The sequence below is a fragment of the Engystomops pustulosus genome, chromosome 4 (assembly GCF_040894005.1).
Source record: "Engystomops pustulosus chromosome 4, aEngPut4.maternal, whole genome shotgun sequence".
NCBI classification, from domain to species: domain Eukaryota; kingdom Metazoa; phylum Chordata; class Amphibia; order Anura; family Leptodactylidae; genus Engystomops; species Engystomops pustulosus.
Window position 1 is genome coordinate 75,916,245 of NC_092414.1, and position 19,820 is coordinate 75,936,064.

Sequence of the window (19,820 nt, forward strand, 5' to 3'; positions counted from 1 at the left end):
GCAGTCGGCAACTTAAATAAGTCACATGTTGTTTTTTTTAAATGCATCCAAACCAAAGCCCAACCCCTAGGACTACACAGAGGATTCTGTCAGGATGCCAGGTAAGTTATAACACACAATTATATTGTAATGCAAATGCTTAGAGAAGGCAGACAGGCATATTTGCAATGCAGCTGTAATGGGCTTCTGTAAGCTGTCTTTAGTGAAAATAAAGTCCCTGGCGGCAGGTTCCCTTTAAAGTGTTTTCCAGCTTTCATAAACCACCTATCCTTACTCTAATTTACTTTGAATGGATCCATTTTGCTGATACATGATGACAGTGGCCTATGCATTAGTATGCAAAGCAACTTGGTTCATTTTAGAATATTCGTGTGTTACACATGTCACATAGAGTAGCTTTACTTTTTAAAAAAATCATACTAGAATTTCTTTTTTTATTTTTTTTATTTCACTTTTTTATTGCATATTTGTAGTTACAAAAAAGAGTACATCATTAAAAAGAAAGAATAACATTCTAATAAATTAATGCAAATAACTAAACAGCCATAAACTATAGTTATTATGTTTTTGAGTATTTTAACAGGGAGAAGGTCTCCTAATGGCATTTTCTGTATAGTCACAACTCATGGTATAACAATGGTGGGGGTTCAAGAGTTCCAACACAAAGAAAGAGAACATTTTATTGTACCTAGTGTCCATGGGCGTTCCCATTGGTATGAGAACCCAAATCAATTTTCATTCCTCTACTCCATACACTGTTTTACTGAAGTCACTGCTCCCATCAATCTGATATTAATGGGGTTGGACACTTTACCTCATGTTTCTTATAAGGCATGTGTGTAAGTTTAGGGGCAGGATATTAGGTAATTTATCAATATACATCTATTAAAAGTTCTGCACCATGTTCTTCATATGTAAAGTGAAGCCGCCTGTCTCTTACCTCATTAGCCAGACATTCCTGACCATAAAATGTCCGCAGATGGAGGGGATCACATGACCCTCCATCTGCAGCCATTTTATGGACAGCAATGTCTGGCTAATGAGGTAAAAGAACTGAAGGCTTCACTTTAAATATCAAGGAAGCAGTGTAGAACTTTTAATTATTGTTAAATTACCAAATATCGTGCCCCTAAGGCCCCTTCCACACTTGCGTTTTTCACGCATGTGTTCTGTGCATGCTTTTGACGTGCAGAACTTGCATTGCACTCTGAACCATTGTAATCAACAGGCTTTTTAAGACTTGCATTTTTTTTCACAAACACACGCACGTTTTTACGTTCGTTCTACTGTGGCACACAATGGCACTGATATAAATACATAAAAAATAAATTATTGTTCCAACACTGAAAAAATATTGACAGTGAAGCTCGTGGCGCACTAGTTTTCCTGCTTTGTGCCAAATTCATGTTTGAGCTGCGGCTGTTAGCAGATGTTGACACATAATTTATCATTTATTTGCACCTAAAATGTTGGAAGAAAATGTGTAAGTAGCATCTAGTCCCCATCAGGCATACGAGAGCGTTTGGTGTAAAGTTTGCCAAAAATATGCAAAATTTTAGAAATTGTGCAAACATTTGCACGAAAAAGTGTATGATTTAACTAAAGGAAAACTGCCCATAAATAAAAAATAGCACAACTGTTCTGCACTAACCCCCACCTCTTATACGGCGATGCAGTATGATAACCCCAACAACATATACTGGTCTCTCCCGCAGCAGAGACAGGATGATGGAACAGGCATCTGGAGGCACCATTGCCAGTATTTAGATTGGAAAATTGGAACAGATCTCCTGCCGCTCCAGACAGAGGGACAGACTCCAAAATTAATCAGAAACATTAGGAAAGGATAGCTACAGCCAATCTCAACCTGTATTGATGCCCTGTTCTAAAAAAAACCTCTAGAACATGATGCAGAGACTCCTATGTACATCAGAAAACCAGTTTTCATGGAAAGGAAGGGTCTGGTGTTCAGCCATAGAGGTTTTTCCATGTGTCTTTTGTCTATCTAATATACCATTTATGTATTGAACTCTTTGTATGGTTGTTTGGTGTGTACAGGAGTCTCTGCCCTCTGTTCTGTTCTAGTGTTGATACCTTGCTGACACCATTGAGGTCAATAATATGCTGCAGCAGTCTCATGTTGACATGTAATCACCTAGGACAGGAAGAGAGAGTCCAGCAACACGCGAGGCAGGGTTCAGCACATTAAAGGCAGAGCATTTTGGAGATGAATATTATTTTATCATATTTTTTATACTGGTTTGGAACATTTCAATGGAGGTAAAACCCCCTTATGACGGCTTTCATTTTGGCTTTTTCCTTGTTAAAAACCTTCAGTTTGCATGTTACTTATAGAACTCTCCAATTGCTTTTTAACAGGAAGTTCAAAAATACTTTGTTTAACAGAAATAATGGTACTAACAGGTTATTCCAACTTCTAGGTTGCTAATTTTGCTATATTTATGCCACACTGATCACATTCTCAAGCATCAACCAACCAAAAATTATTCAGTGTTACACATGTTGTAGGATTAGTCAAGATGATTAACCCTTTCTAATGTTAGTGCAAATAACTAATATACACAAGTATGGCAGTGATCCTCAAGTCATTTGAGATAAATTGATATCATCCTGTGAGAAAGTAGGGTTGTCATGTCCTTCTTTGGGATGTGGTTTCCATGCTATATCTTCTATTTTCTCAGCCTAAAAAAACAACAAATATAATTATATATTGTATAATAACTACATTTCATGACAGGGTTAAACAATTTAATTCAGGTTTCAGGGTCCCAAACCAGGTAAGAGAAGTCTCTGAGGTCCTTTTATTCTAAACTTTTATAAAATTTTACTTTTAAAGGACATCGACCACCAGGATGAAGTATTGTAAACCAAGTACACTGACATGCTGGTGTGTGCCCCCACTGGCAGGATCTTTAAGCTTCTTATGCACTTGTTTTAGAGAAAAAAAGCTCTAAAATTATGCAAATGAGCCTGGGGGGTTCCATGCTCCATTAACACCTGTGTAGGCCAGAGCACATCAGGCTCATTTGCGTCATTTTAAAAGCTTTTTAAAAGTTTTTTTGTTAAAACCAGGGCGTAAGAAGCTGAAAGAAGAGCAGATCCTGCCAGAGAGTGCATACACCAGTATGTCAGTGTACTTGGTTTACAATCTGTGTTGTAAATGTCCTTTAAAAGATGACTCTGGATCTCAAACAGCATCAAGTAGATGTACATTGCATTCATCAGCACCCCCAATTTTTTGGATTGATTTCCTTTGGTTTGAACACTTGGTTGCTGCTGTGGCTTATTTTAGCACTGGTTCTTAACGGTAGGCTCGGATTACTAGGCAGTGGGAGGCATGGGTTTAAAGAGAGATATTCTTTTGAAATTAAAGAGGTTGGCCACGTATAGGAAAGTATGAGACAATAATATGATCACCCATATTATTCTTACCCTGATAAAGTTTCCTTATTATCTTGTGTGGAAGTGGGTATAGCCGTACACTGGGAGTGGTTATCATGGAGGAGGTGTACATACAGTAATGACAGCATGACCTCCTCTATCTGCCTGAAGCCGGGACACTGGATGTCACAGGAAGTCCTGAGTCCTGCTTTATCAGAGTATGTATAATATGCGTGACCCTATTAGTCTTATACTTTCTGTGTTAAAGTTTCTTATAAGTGGCTAACCCTTTAAAAATGAGGGGCAATTCTGGACATCATATTGACTGTTACATGAGGTATTGTGCTCAGAATCTTTTCTTGTTTGTGCATTAAAATAATTGTGCAATCGTTAGTTTTCAATGTGCTACATGTGCAATATCTAATAAACTTCTGTTGAACCATAAAAATGAGGGGCAATTCCCTGCTGAATAATGTTTCTTATTATTCACTATTCCTGCCTCTGCCCTCTCCCAATCACCCTCCTGCAGGACATAACTCCCTTCCCATCTTATTTTTTCCTTTCTTTCCTTATTTGGTTTTTTTGTGTGTCTTCTGTTCATCATATTTTGTTTGTATATATATGTATATTCAAATGCTGTCAGTTGCATTTTCTTCCTTGCGTATTTGTAGTTAACCTGTGAACATTCTTACTGAAAATGTTTAAAGGACAACTACCACCAGGATGAAGGATTGTAAACCAAGCACACTGACATAATGGTTTGCTCTACTTTTAGCTTATCATACCCTGGGTTTTAAGAAAAAAAGGCTTTAAAAGTATGCAAATTAAACACAGTGGCTCCAGGCTCTATAAACATCTGTGGAGCCTGGAGCCCATCAGGCTTATTTAAATAATATTTAAAGCCTTATTTTCTTTAAAAAACAGGGTATGAGAAGCTAAAAGAAGAGCAGATCCTGCCAGAGTGTATGTCAGTGTGATTGGTTTATAATCCTTAATCCTGGTGATAGATGTCCTTTAAATAAATTTAAAACAAAATATGGGCAAACTTCGGCCAGTATTCAAGGGTTCATCCATTTACAAGCTTTAACAACAAAAGAATAAAAGATAGCTACACACCAGGTGCCCCATTTGAATCTTTTAGATACAGTTAATACCACTAGATATATATTTTTTCACTGAGGGGGAGGGGGTGGCTATGGGTGATGAATGCCACTCTACAGTATGCCAAATATAGAGGGGGGGAGGGGTTAATGAAAATAAGCAAGTGTCAATTAATTTTCTATATAAGGGTGCAACTAAATGGAGCGGCTTTGACTCGGCTAAGATGCAGCTTTGTGCCCATAATTCATAACATGAAACTGTTACTTAATAATAATAATGTTATGAATTATAGCCACAGTTACTTAATTGATGCGGCCGGATGCAACACAGCTGCATCTCTGCGGCCTCAAAGCCGCTCCATTTAGTTGCATTCTTAGGCTGCATGCACACTGATGTATGCCCACATGGCTACGGCCGGGCGGGCATATGTCAGCTGTGATGGAGCAGAGGAGAGGTAACCCCAACCCCTCTTCATAGCGATCCACGTCACACGGTCCGTAACACACGTAGGACATGTCCTATCTTTTCCCTGTGTACGGAGTGGTACTGTATCGCTCCGTGCGCCCATTGCCGGTCTGTGGGGGACTTATGTACGTCTTACGGTCGTGTGAATGCGGCCTTAGGCATGTTTTCTGATGCCATGAAATGTTTTTGATGCCTAATCCCTACACTCCTATATAATCCCTATTATGCCATAAACTACCCATCTACATGTTTTTCATTCTTTTAAATTTGTCATAAGGAAGTATTGTACAGCTTATTGGTAGCCTATTTCTATAATCTGAAGGAGAAATATCTCTCCATGTCAATTAAACAGATAATAATTTACAGCTTGGTTAAATACACCCCTTTTCAATCTATGTATTGGAGTACCACATCCTTAAACCAGATTCTTTAACATAGAAATATCACCGGAATACATCATCTTTCATCAAACTGACCTTTTTTTACTCATATAGTGCCATTTTGATGTTTTTAAGAAGATGAAATAAGTTTTAAAGACCGGTCACATTACGTTTTATGGATTCTACTGACTGACGTAATATTTGGCTACAACAGGCAGGTGAGCTGAAGCCATTTTCTATTTCTTCATATAAACTGTGAATAAACTGGTAGTGTGTGTGTGAGAGTACATGCGGAATAACTCTGACCATAATCTAATTATGACTTGTAATTTTCATTTTCTAGCAGCTCTCACCTCTGCGCTAGTAATTTGTAGTTGTCTTATATTATTATATATATATTTTTGAGGGAAGACCTAGCTGCTGTGACTCATCCCTCCATTCTGCAGTGAACATTATTAGAATCTGACAATGAGATTCTTTCCAGCTATCAAGATAAAATTCTAATCAGATTTCAGAATTAGAGAAAATTTATCTGGAGGGAAATAAGAACGAGAGGAACAAATTATGTGGGAAATGTAGCACTTTCTTTGATAAGATGTATTACAAAATGTTTACTTGTGCTATTGATGCAAAGTTAGTTAGTTTTAGCGTTTTGTCATGTAATGTGTAGAGCATGGTGGATAAAGTTATGATGAACTTTTATTGAAGTCAGATTTTTATTTCATTTTAAACCTTTGAAGATCGATTTTAGAGTCTGATTGGTATGCACGCTACAATATCACATGTTATTTTATGTATCCTTTGAAGATATCCATTAAATTGATAGTATAACCACTCACAGGTCCACATGTATTATGCATATACAGCTAGCTCTATTGTCTTTATTTTACCAGGTTTCTCCGCCCTACATGCCACGTTGAGCTTGTCAGGACATGCAAGAGGAGAGTGAGGAAGTTAGTACCCCAGACAGCCATACATACAGTTTTTTTGGCAGAGACTATAGCTACAATCTCTACCAAATCAGACCTGGTCTAAACAGGTCTGGCATGACGGGCATGACGGACCTTAGTAAGGTATGGGTGGAGGGTATATTATGACTGGCCAGTGGTAATAAATAACCCCCACTTTTTTTTACTTACCTTTTTGGTCTTAAAGCAGCAGAACATATCGAGCGAACAATCTTGTTTTCCAAAGAGATAGTCACGATTTATGTCCTGTTTCCACCCTCCTGCAATAGATATGTACAGGTTTATGGGTAGTTGCCCACAATATTCACTCTCATGTTAAATGTGTCCCCCATTAACACCAATTTCTCGTCATGTCAATTCAATACCTTGAGGCATATTTATCAATATCTCAATTAATGCCAAAATTAAATGCTTCGTAACATATCTGTCATAGGTTTGAGACACTTTTACAACTTAAAGAGAGTCTTATGTGTCTTATTTTGCAGCAAAACCTATGCCAATGCAACTCACTTTTGGCACCTATTTCTAGCATAAACTATTAGGAGGTAAAATGTGAAAGGTTTGCTATTCAGAATGAGTCACACTTTAAATTTATTAGTACATTTCCCCTAATATTGCAACAAACCCACTGGATGACTACACACAGGCACATAAAGAATAGCAACTAGTTATACAATATGACCAACAATATCATCTTGCAAAACTAATCATCTCATGACACATCTGATACTGCCCAGCCAGGAGGAAAGGTAAGAAAAGACATTACGTAAGAACATAATTTACATTAAGGATTATGAGACTATGGTACACCTTTTACCATTTCTAAACAAACCACTGAATCAACTCACATGCTTTATATTGGAACTCCTTTAAATCATATGTGCAATTATCACTTGTGTCAATATTGTATATACTTATGCTCATTGTGGGTATCAATTGTGAAATATATAGACGTCACAAAAGCCTTAAGCCTTGCCAGGGAGATAGCAAACTATGGTTAGAACTTTGTAGTTCCATCCAATCATTGTTTATCAAGGTTTTGTTATAGTAGGACACATGGGGGGGGGGGGGGCGAATTCATTAAGATAGTCTTAAAATTCCCTCCGCTGGGGCTCCTGGCTCCAGCATCTTAGTGCATAAAGGCACAAAAGCTGTCAGTTCTGACCTGTAGACAAGAGCGGAACTGGCAAAGTTTTCTACTATAGTCTCCAATGGTTTTCATTCCCCAGCCCGCTCTTCGCCTGCCCCTTCCACATATGTTCTCTCCGCCTTGACACACCCATAGTGGCTTGTGAGTTGAAGAATGCCAGAAACTGGCAGGGACAGGGAGTTTCATGTGAGGCCATAGAGAATCTCCCCCATTGCCTCTTTGGAACCACATTCCATGTTATTTTCCTGCTTTGTTATACAAATAACCCCAATAGTGGAGACAAATACAATACTAGAAGCATATTTTGGAAAATCTTCCATATACAGGCGGTCCCCTACTTAAGAACACTCGACTTACATACGACCCCTAGTTACAAACGGACCTCTGGATATTGGTAATTTATTGTACTTTAGTCCTAGGCTACAATGATAAGCTGTAACAGTTATCACATGTGTCTGTAATGAAGCTTTAGTGTTAATCCTGATTCTTATGACAATCCAACATTTTTAAAATCCAATTGTCACAGAGACCAAAAAATTTCTGGCTGGGATTACAATAATAAAATATACAGTTCCGACTTACATACAAACTCAACTTAAGAACAAACCTACAGACCCTATCTTGTATGTAACCCGGGGAACGCCTGTAACCGTTAAAGATATTGGCCACTATTTTACATAAGTTGCCCATGTGCCTTTATTGCCTTAATAATAATCCCTGAATGTTCAACAAGTGGTTCAGCAGTCCTGCTTCTTACTTTAGTGCTCTTTGCAAACTCTCTGTGGATCTTTGTTTACAAGTGTAAGCACTGATGAATAGGAGGAGCTGCAGCAGAAGAGATATCAGTCATCCTGCTTTCCCCCTCCCCTCTCCCTGTTCTGTCAGTGAGAAGGACTGTGAGAGAAAGAGGCACAGTGGGTGATGTCATTACAACGGACTGAAGGAATGAGAAACAGGATGTTGTGTATACATGCAGAAAACAGGGAAAGGCTGAAGCTCTCAAAGGAGACAAATACAAATACATGTAGAGATATGTGTAATGGAACAAATTTATTGAAAAGTGCCCTACCCCTGCAATATATTTAACTGATTATTAACCTAGAGCTGTACAGACTCCCAAACTTTATATTTTATTGTACAAATAATCCCAATTCAAAGCATATGAGAGAACAGAGAGTGATTAAAATGGTGTCTCAGTTGTTGAAATTTAATCAGTTAAAGATCTGTTTCATGCTTTTAAATGTGGTTTATTTGGCAGCAGGAGTGCAAATTGTACTCAATGGACTCAAGTATAAGCCGAGTTAGTTTTTTTCAGCACAATTTTTGTACTGAAAAACTTGGCTTATACTCGAGTATATATGGTAAATAATGGACCATGTTATGAGTATGGATTTATACCATGTTTATCATATATCTTAGATTACTTGCGATATATAATTCTTATTTTTATGTTTAATGTATGTTTTTAACTATTGTCATTTTATGTAAGTTTGTGTTTTAACAGTGATTAGCTGTTTTTATTAGAAGATGTAATGCTTCATTTTCCCTTTTTGGACAATACATACCTGACAAAAGACTGACAATTATGCCAACGACTACTGTAACAAGGGTCCCCAGTATGCTGAAGTATAAGTATGATAGGGAATACCAATAATCAGCAAGCACTGGCCTAAAAAGGTATAGAAAAGGGGATAAAGATTAGTTACATTAGATATTGTAGAGTTTTATCACTGATGAAATACTGGAATTATACAACAATTTTCTTGAATGACTCAAGACCATCAACAGTAAATATAAGAAACCCATATAAATTAATAGTCACCTCTCATTGGCCTCAATATGTGCTGTAGAGGCAAATGCTGTTGTCATTTCTGTAACAGTTGTAACATTTATGTTCAATGTATTATTGTAGTCACAAAAAGCAGTTGAAAGTGGTAGAGGCCGACTTCTCTCAGGCAGTGGGGGATAAATCTGGGCTCCTATTCCAGCCCATAATGACATAGCAAACCCAACAAGCAAGCCTATAATTGCTCCCTAAAGATGAAAATTGAGTATTAGACAGGTGTGACAGGTTTGTATTTTTTGTAGGCAACATGTCACATATTTTTAGAAGAATACTCACCAAAGAATTGGTGAAGGGCATAAACATTCCTAAGGAAAACAATCCAAGAAGTGGACCCCCAACCATAGCAAATATAGACAATGCAGCCTGGAGAGTAATAAATAAAACACAATGTTAATGTTATCGCATGTGGCTGTAAAATATGATATCTCTAAAATTTTCTAAAACTTCAAATTATATAGAAGTAATGAAGGACAACAATGTACCAGTGACACATGCAATGTTTATTGGAAGGCTAGGTTCTGCAAATCATTGTACACACAATTATTATCTACATAAACAGAACTTCACAATTCTATAATACTGGATCTCACACACAGAGAGGGCTGCTTCTTAAAACTCTGCCCATTTTATGGGATTATTTGGTTTCACAGTTGTGTAATTTTTATGAACATAGGATCAGATCCAACAAAGAAGACAATAAATCCTTTATTTGTGAGTATCTTCCTTGTTGGATTCAATACCCTACATACCTTTCAATTCTACCAAGTATTTCAGTGAAAAACATTATTGTTTCCTTTAGCTGAATACACAGATTAATCATTAGTAACTCACATAGAAATTGTATTGTAAAAGAATATGGACTTTGATCTTATTCTCTGGACAATGTGTTTTCCTGGGGCAGACGCTGAATAGAATAGTTATTTATTTCTACATACAAATAAAAGGTGTTATTCTATGAAGACTATTGTTCAGAATTTAGTGCATGTCACAATTCTAAACAATTTCTGTATTTACACTTAGATATATTAGGTTTAATGTTAAAATAAAAAAAACCTAATGTTTTTTATGATTAGCATTTACTGTAGACAGGGCAAGTAAATGAAGTGGAGCAACATGTCTCTGCTGCACTGATCAGAACTGACAGACAATCTGTGGTCCTATATCTGTATTAGTCACAAGACTAGTCATATCCTTAAAAAGTAACTATAAAGTTAATGACAAAAAAATAGTTTTAGCACAGTTGGGGTGCGCCTTTGACAACAATTCCAACGATACCTATATCATACTGCTGGCTTCTTCCTACTGGGCAATGAAGCCAAAACAGGACCGCAAGTTTGTAATTGGCCAATTTGAAGCATGTGATGAGTCACTGAAGGTCTTTTACCAGAACACTAAGGACTTTTAAATAATGCAGGACCGCATGTTTGCAATTGTACCTGAAACATGTGATGAGTCGCATGCTTGTGACATCAATACAGGTCCTACAGCTACTCTCAACAAGCCTCCTGTTGTATCTAGCTGTTCTATACAGTTTCCCATGGTAACTAGAAAACATGAAAAATGGAGAGTAGCTTTGGGGGGGGGGGGCATGGTAAATCCTCTGCTAGCTGCTAAACAGCTGCAGATAACTAATTAAAATAAATTAGAGAATTGCTTTTTCTTGCTAAGTACCAAGTTAGGCAAACGTTTTTTTATACTTTACAGTTGTACTTTAAGCAGCAGTGTTTGCCATACACCAAAAATGGATATACAAATGCACAGTCCCTTAAAATGACATAATATATTAGTTAGATATTTTACCTGGATCACACTTCCCATATGAGATGCAATTACTGACATTGCTATACAGAGTACTCCATAAAAGGCACCTAAAGAAAATATAGGGATAAACCTAAGTATGTTCAGAAATATCAAAACTGCTACACACAAGTTATTATGGTGGATGGTGTTAAACAGAATCCTAATCTTCAGAAGTCTCTATGCTGAACTTTCAGGTTTAATGTATTATTACTGCAAAGTAAATTGGAACAAAAACAACAAAAGAAACTTGTAACACTATCCAGTACAATCCTGTGCTCCCTCTAGTGGTAAATGAAGGATCCCAAAATGTATTCAATTTTATGGTTATGCTAATTACTTAGTTCTAAGTAGAGGTAATTATTTAATCTAAAAATTATACATTATACATATATTACATTGTATTTTGCAACAGTACAACATGTTTACTAATGGGGACTAAATGTTTAAAGGACATCTACCACCAGGATTGTAAACCAAGTACACTTTAAAAAAAAATAAAGGTTTTAAAAATTATGCAAATGACATGGTCAGACACCAGTATGTCATTGTGCTTGGTTTACAATCCTGGTGGTAGATGACCTTTAGCAAGAAGGAATGATAAATGTCATAAAGTCTGTCTGTCTATTCTATCTAGTTGCATCTTGTTTGTTGGATTAATTTAGTCCAACGCAATTTTTGGTGCAACTTAAACCATGCTTTTATCCAATGGCTGTGCCCAGTACATTAAGCCACATCCCTTTTGTCATAAGGGATGTTACATCCCAAATGTAATTAGTGTCTAAAACTGTTTAAAACACTTAATACATTTAGCAAAAGTCATATTTTGAAAGATTATGATTAGAGATGAGCGAGTATACTCGTCCGAGCTTGATGCTCGTTCGAGTATTAAGGTACTCGAAATGGCTCGTTGCTTGGACGAGTATTTCCCCTGCTCGAGATCGAGCATTTAATTAAAAAAACACAGTGAAGAACAATGAAGAATAGAATAAAAACAGTTAACACAGTGAACACAGGATCATTTAAGTGAAAAACACAGTGAAGAATAGATTACAGATGTTCGGCACATCTGCTTACTTGTCGGAAGATACGGCGGAACGGTGCGAACAAAATAGTATGTGAAGAACACATTGAAGAACACGGTGAGCAGGACAGAGACACCAGGGAGCAGCACAGAGACAGCGGGGAGCAGCACAGGCAGCGGCAGGCACGGAGACAGCGGGGCAGCGGCAGGCACGGAGACATCGGGGCAGCGGCAGGCACGGAGACACCGGGGCAGCGGCAGGCATGGAGACAGCGGGGCAGCGGCAGGCACGGAGACATTGGGGCAGCGGCACAGAGACATTGGGAAGGGCAGAGAGACTTCGGGAAGGGCAGAGAGATCGGGGAGACTTCAGTGGAAGAAGAGGAGGACAGCGTATCTCCCGACAAGTAAGCAGATGTTCCGAACATCTGCAATCTATTCTTCACTGTGTTTTTCACTGCGTTTTTCACTTAAATGATCCTGTGTTCACTGTGTTCACTGTTTTTATTCTATTCTTCACTGTTCTTCACATCTGCTAACTTGTCGGGAGATAATATATGCGCGGAATAGTGAATAATAGATTGCAGATGTTTGCATACATCTGCTAACTTATCAGAAGACATTCTTTTTCAATTAAATAAAACATTTTATTCCCGAACCATGGTCCCTTTGAAAAATGCTTGAGTCTCCCATTGACTTCAATGGGGCTCGTTATTCGAGACGAGCACTCGAGCATCAGGAAAAGTTTGTCTCGAATAACGAGCACCCGAGCATTTTAGTGCTCGCTCATCTCTAATTATGATATATTTTTGCCATAATCTGATTGTTAAATATGCTGCAATGTTTTCTGCACAGATTTATAGTCAAGTATGTAGATACAATAAATGTAATGTAAAATCATCTATAAACACATGACTTTGTGGGTTTGTTTTAATTTTATTTTATTTTTCTGCTTCTCAGATGTATCATAGTGTTTTTTCTGATTTATCTGGCATTTAAGGAGTTCAAACACATTAGCCCCATTTTCATACATTTTTTTTAAATAAAGCACATGAATCTTTAGTCACATGAATCTCTACCCAACCTCTTGTAAATGAACATAAAAAAAATTGCTGAGGTGAGAATACCCCTTTTAAGGTCTATTGTGAATTTGCAACTTTTTAAACCCTTAAACAACCAGGCCATTTTTTGCACTTCCCACCTTCAAAAATCTGTAACTTTTCCATTTTTCCATGTAAAGAGCTGTGTGATGGCTTGTTTTCTGTGTAACAAATTTCACTTCATATTTACGGTATTTAATATTTCATGCTGTGTACTGGGAAGCAGGAAAAAATTCCAAATGCAGTGAAATGGGTGAAAAAATGCATTTGCTCCTTTTTTTTGAGCTTAGATTTCACAGCTTTCACCGCGCTTTGTCTGCGCATCTCACCTGTCCCGGCTCCTGTTCCGTCTTCCACCGCTGTGTGCGTTCCCGACCCCTAGGGCGCGCGCGTGCCGGCTTCAGTAAATTTAAAGGGTCAGCGCGCTGTTAATTGGTGCTGCCCATTTTCAGAAAACTTATAAGCCTGCCCACCCTGCCAGATCTTTGAGCCTATGCCATTGAGAAAGCTCCCCTGTGATATTCCTGCGTTCCTGTGTGTTCCTACTCCTGAGTTCCCGTGTGTTCCTGCTCCTGCGTTCCTGTGTCCCTGCGTTCATGTGTCCCTGCGTTCCTGTGACCCTGTGTTCCTATGATCCTGCGTTCCTGCGTTCCTGTGTCCTGTGTTCTTGCATTCCTGTTCCCATCTGCCTGGACCTCCCGTTGCTGACCTCGAATTGGACTTGACGTTGCATCTTTGCCGCCTGACCCAGTGCCTGAACCTGACCACAATACTGTCTCCTGCTAAGGAACGTCAACCACGGCTGCCACCATGGACTAGTCGCACCTGTGGAACGACCTGGTGGTACCCCGCTGCAGCAAGACCATCCCGCTTTCCGGTGGGCTCTGGTGAATACCAGGTACAACTTAGATTCGAGTCCCAGGTGTCGGCTAGTACCACCTCCCGTGGTGGTCCAGAGGATCCACTGATCCTAACAGTTAAAACCTCTTGTACAAAAAAATTTCTTCATTTTGCCATCTTCTGGCGCTAATGACTTTTTCAAACTTCAATCTACAGAGCTGTGTGTAGTGTAATTTTTTGCGACTTTTGATGTTTGCAATGCCACTCTTTTAAAGACTGTATGGCCTTTTAATCACTTTTTATTGAATTTTTTATATTTTTCAAAATTACAAAAAAGTAGCATTTTCTACTTTTGGCATTATTTTCCGTTACGGGACTAAACATCGGGAATAACCGTTATTATATTTTGATAGATTAGACATTTTGGGACACAGTGATACCTAACATGTTTATTTTTACTGTTTATTTATATTTATATCATTTCTAAGGAAAGGGGGGGGATTTTTTTTTTTTTTTTTTTTTAATTTAATTTTTTTGTCAACTTTTTTACATTCTTCTTTACTGTTTTTCAGACCCCCTATGGTACTTTAACCCTAGGTTGTCTGATTGATCCTACCATATACTGACATACTATTTAAATGCCTCCGGATTTAAATGCCTCCGGCTTGGCCAGAAGCATTTACATGGATAACATCCTTGATTGATGTCAACACATACAGCGGGTGTTACCGGTGGGTGTTTGCTGCAATATACAGGTGCTCAACCAGCAAGCCCTCTCCATACAGTGGGAGACAACATGTGACGTACCATTACGTCACACATTGGTAAGGGGTTAAACAAAAGTTGCAAAAAGTAATCAAAAAGTCACAAGCAGCTTGAAGTTATTTTCTAAAGTCACATATTTTCTAAAGTCACAAATAAAGAAGAAAAATCCAAGCCATAAATTAGATACATGTGCCCTGACGTGTCTGTTTTCAAATATTTATAATTTGATGTGCCATTTTAACTTCTTCTACATACCAGATGACTCTGTCTTCCACTGTTACATTCTCTAAAAACACACTAAAGATTCTATTACAAAGTGATGTACTGCATAAAAGTAGGTTAAATCAATATACAAACAATATATACATATATACACAGGCATAAGAACACCCGACATACTGACGACCCCTAGTTACAAATGGACCTCTGGTAATTTACTGTACTTTAGCCTTAGGCTTAAATAAACAGCTATAACTGTTATCAAAGGTGTCTGAAATTATGCTTTATTGTTAAACCTGCTTCTTATGACAATCCAACATTTGTAAAATCCAAAAATCACAGAGACCAAAAAATATTTGGCTGCAGTTACAATTACCGTATATACTTGTGTATAAGCCGAGTTTTTTAGCACAGAAAATGTGCTGAAAAACGTCACTTCGGGTTATACACGAGTCTATTAAAAAAAACCTTATATACTCACCCTCCAGCGTCATAATGCTCCACGCGGCTCCCCAATGTCCCAGATGTCGTCTTCTTTTTTCCACGTGGATCCTCTTCTTTCTTCTGTTTTCTGTAACTGCCGGCATGGACACGCCCATGTTATCTTCCGGCCGGCCGGCGCATACTATGACGTCAGCAGCGGCCGCGTCATAGTATGCGCGCCTGCTGGAAGAGAACATGGCCGCGTCCATGCCGGCAGTTAAAGAAGACAGAAGAAAAAAGAGGAGTCGCGCGGAAGAAAAAAGATGAGTCGAGCCGACATCGGGGACATGGCGGAGCCGCGCCAAGCATCGGAGGGTGAGTATATAAGTTTATTTTTTTTAAGTGCTGGGGGGGGGGGCAGGCTGTATACTAATAGGGGCTGCTGTATACTACATGGGGGCAGGCTGGCTGTATACTACTGGGGCTGGAAGGCTGTATACTACTGGGGGCTGACAGGCTTTATACTACTAGGTGCTAGCTGGCTGTATACTACTTGGGGCTGGCTGGTTGTATACTACTAGGGGATGGCTGGTTGTATACTACTAGGGGCTGGCTGTATACTACATGGGGGCTGGCTGGCTATATACTACTGGGGGCTTGCTGGCTATATACTGGAGGGGGCTCTGACCAATGCATTTCTTACACTCGACTTATACTCGAGTCAATAGTTTTTCCTGATTTTTGGTGGTAAAATTAGGGGTCTCGGCTTATACTCAGGTCGGTTTATACTCAAGTATATACAGTATATCATATAAGGTTTCCGACTTACAAATTCAACTTAAGAACATCCTACAAAAACTGTCTTGTACATAACCCGGGGACTGCCTGTATATATACATATATATATATGAGATTTAATATACAATAAAACTGTTCAGTAAAGAAACTTACTCATCCCTTGTGACAGCCACGACAGCTTTCTTTCAGAAAGGTTGGTGTATGGTTTTATCAGATCTTCTACAGTTACTGCAGCCAGTGCATTGATACTTGATGACACTGTGCTAATAAAATAAGTTTTTAAAGGTGAAATTAAAAATAAATGAGAAGCTCTGTGCAATGAAACAGTGTTATAACGTTACATAAAATTATGTTACAAAATAATTGGAAGCCTTTTTTGTAGTGTTTTAGCTTTAATTACTCTACTGTATGTGCAACCAGTCTCTGATTGTTCTTTTTCATATATTTATAAGAAAACTTAAGGTAAAAGCTTCATTGTTTATTTCCAGTGGACAAAAATCTGACCATGGTCACATAGTATCAGAGAGTAATCAGAGCTGTGTGATGTAATGAATCGTGCACCTGTGTAACCATGGTCAGATTTCTGTCCATTGGAAATAAACAATGAATCTTTCTATAGAATGACAGCAAGCAGAGATCTAGAAAACCGTGAGGAATTGATACTGAAAGTCTATTGGAAAATTGTATGATTTTTTTATCATACAAACAATAACATTAATTTGCTGAAATGGGAATACCCCTTTAAACTGTGCTGGTTATTACTAATCCTAAAATGAAAGTTTTAAATTAGAAGTCTATTGGGCTATAAGCAGGGCCGGCTCCAGGTTTTAGTGGGCCCCTGGGAGACAGAGCCCTAGAGGGCCCCTCTATGGGCCGCCCCCCAGTAGTCACACTGCCCCCCCCTATCCCCATGTACACGCCCCCCTCCTCCCCCTGTATACATTCTGCCCCATCCTCCCCCTGTATACACACTTCCCCCCTTCTGTATACACTCTGCCCCGCCTCCTCCCCTCATATACACTCTGCCCCCTCCTCCCCCTGTATACACTTTGCCCTTCTCCTCTCCCTGTATACACACTGCCCCCCTCTGTATACACTCTGCCCCCCCTCTGTATACACACTGCCCCCCTCCTCCCCCTGTATACACACTGCCCCCCTCCATCCCCTGTATACACACTGCCCCTCCTCCTCCTCCTGTATACACACTGCCCCCCTCCTCCTCCTCCTGTATACACACTGCCCCCCTCCTCCTGTATACACACTCCCCCCTCCGCCCCCTGTATACACACTGCTCCCCTCTGACCCCCTGTATACACACTGCTCCCCTCCTGTATACACACTGCCCCCTCCTCCTGTATACACACTGCCCCCTCCTCCCCCTGTATACACACTGCCCCCCATCCTGTATACACACTGCCCCCTCCTCCCCCTGTATACACACTGCTCCCCTCCTCCCCCTGTATACACACTGCTCCCCTCCTCCCCCTGTATACACACTGCCCCCCCTCCTGTATATACACTGCCCCCTCCTCCTGTATACACACTGCCCCCTCCTCCCCCTGTATACACACTGCTCCCCTCCTCCCCCTGTATACACACTGCTCCCCTCCTCCCCCTGTATACACACTGCTCCCCTCCTCCCCCTGTATACACCCTTACCCCCCTCCTCCCTTTGTATACACACTGCCCCCCTCCTCCCCCTGTATACACACTGCCCCCCTCCTCCCCCTGTATACACACTGCTCCCCTCCTCCCCCTGTATACACACTACCCCCCTCCTCCTGTATACACACTGCCCCCCTCCTCTACCTGTATACACACTGCCCCCCTCCCCCTGTATACACACTGCCCCCCTCCTCCCCTGTATACACACTGCTCCCCTCCTCCCCCTGTATACACACTGCCCCCCTCCTCCCCTGTATACACACTTCTCCCCTCCTCCCCCTGTATACACACTGCCCCCCTCCTCCTGTATACACACTGCCCCCTACTCCTGTATACACACTGCCCCCCTCCTCCTCTATACACACTGCTCCCCTCCCCCTGTATACACACTGCCCCCCTCCCCCTGTATACACACTGCCCCCTTCCTCCCCCTGTATACACACATCCCCCCTCCTCCCCCTATTTACACACTGCCCCCCCCCAGTAAGTAATGTCCCCCACACAGCCCCCCATGTTCTCCCCCTTCCCTGGCCCCTGTCATGTCTCCCCCTTCACCTCACTGATGCAGCTCTGTGTGGTCACTGCTTTCCCCGGCAGGTCATGTGACCATGACGTCATCAAAGGTCCTTCAGGCTCCGATGCTGCAGCTCCTGCTGGGGAAAGCAGCGACTGCAAATGTTCGCATCACGATCTGTGTCCGGAGGACACAGATCGATGAGAGAGGGAAGGATCTCCGGGGCAACGAGGTTTATTCTAACTTGGATTATTCTATTTGCCACTTTGTGAGTTTTGAATTTATTTCCCTAAAATAAGATGTTAGGTCGAAATTTGGATGAACACTGTACAATCAGGTTGGAATTTTAAACTTATTACTATGTAACAATGGAAAAATTATAGGAAAACAGACCAAAAATACATGATCTGACTGAATGAGTGTTCCATTGACTTAAAGGCTGCACTCAATACAACTAGATGGATAGACAATATAATAAAATTATGAATATAAACAATTCCAGACAGAGTATAGTAACTGAAAATACATGAGTTGCTCACCTCAAAGTGCCGCTATAAGCACAGGCCACAAAAAGACCAGGCACTCCGGGATAGTCTCGCAGAATGTCGAGCACTAAATATGGCATGAGCTGAAATAGAACCAATGAAATAATGTGATGATATGTGTCTGAAGTCACATTAAAGAAGGGATTACAGACCCTTACATCAACCACAATCCCTGGCTGGGGGTACACAGGGTTCCAGATAAGGGTGCGGTTCAGGCAGAGGTAACAGAGACAGAAAAATAGCAATAACAACCAGCCCTGATTGAACTGAGCAGCAGACATAAATCCACCTTCTAGAAGTCACCCCTACCACCTAACTGGCTAGTGGCTAGGGGAAACACATAGAGCCCAGACAATGACACCACCATGTTTTCCAGAGAATAGACACCCAGCGGAGTCCAGGCAAACAACTGCAAGGCGAGAGCAAAAACCCCTCAGCAGAGTAGCCCTGGAAGAGATCAGCAAGCAACATACAGATAATTCTGACACCTGGCAAGCATGTAATTAAATTCTTCTAAACCTTATCCAAACATGAACTAACAGGGTTACTTGAGGTCATATATGTTGTCCTGCCCTTTTAACCAGACGGTAAAATATCTTTTGTACTCCCATTGGACAAGTAGTTCTGTACATGTGACAAGCTGTAAGCTGAGCATTTGGTATCATCTAAGATAACAACAATCACTTCAGTCATATATCAAAGGTGGACACAATTAATGTATGACAGCTCATTGTCTTCAGAAATGTCAATGTTAAAGCTTCCATATACCGTCCATTAAAGGACTGTAATCCCTAGGGCCCAATTATTTCACTAGGAAC

At 40.1% G+C, this 19,820-nt stretch overlaps 1 protein-coding gene across 1 annotated transcript in view; it reads right to left on the bottom strand.

Moving 5' to 3' along the window:
• Positions 1–464: 464 nt before the first annotated feature.
• The window catches only part of SLC5A8 (solute carrier family 5 member 8), a 48,607-nt gene continuing 29,251 nt past the window's right edge, over positions 465–19,820 (bottom strand). The window contains exons 8-15 of the mRNA XM_072146362.1: positions 18,997–19,085; positions 16,432–16,541; positions 11,113–11,180; positions 9,589–9,675; positions 9,289–9,500; positions 9,032–9,135; positions 6,488–6,576; positions 465–2,703 (exon numbers count right to left, since the gene is read on the bottom strand). Of these exons, the coding sequence (XP_072002463.1) occupies positions 2,602–2,703; positions 6,488–6,576; positions 9,032–9,135; positions 9,289–9,500; positions 9,589–9,675; positions 11,113–11,180; positions 16,432–16,541; positions 18,997–19,085 (861 nt within the window). The 3' untranslated portion in view covers positions 465–2,601. The remainder of the gene's footprint in view (positions 2,704–6,487; positions 6,577–9,031; positions 9,136–9,288; positions 9,501–9,588; positions 9,676–11,112; positions 11,181–16,431; positions 16,542–18,996; positions 19,086–19,820) is intronic.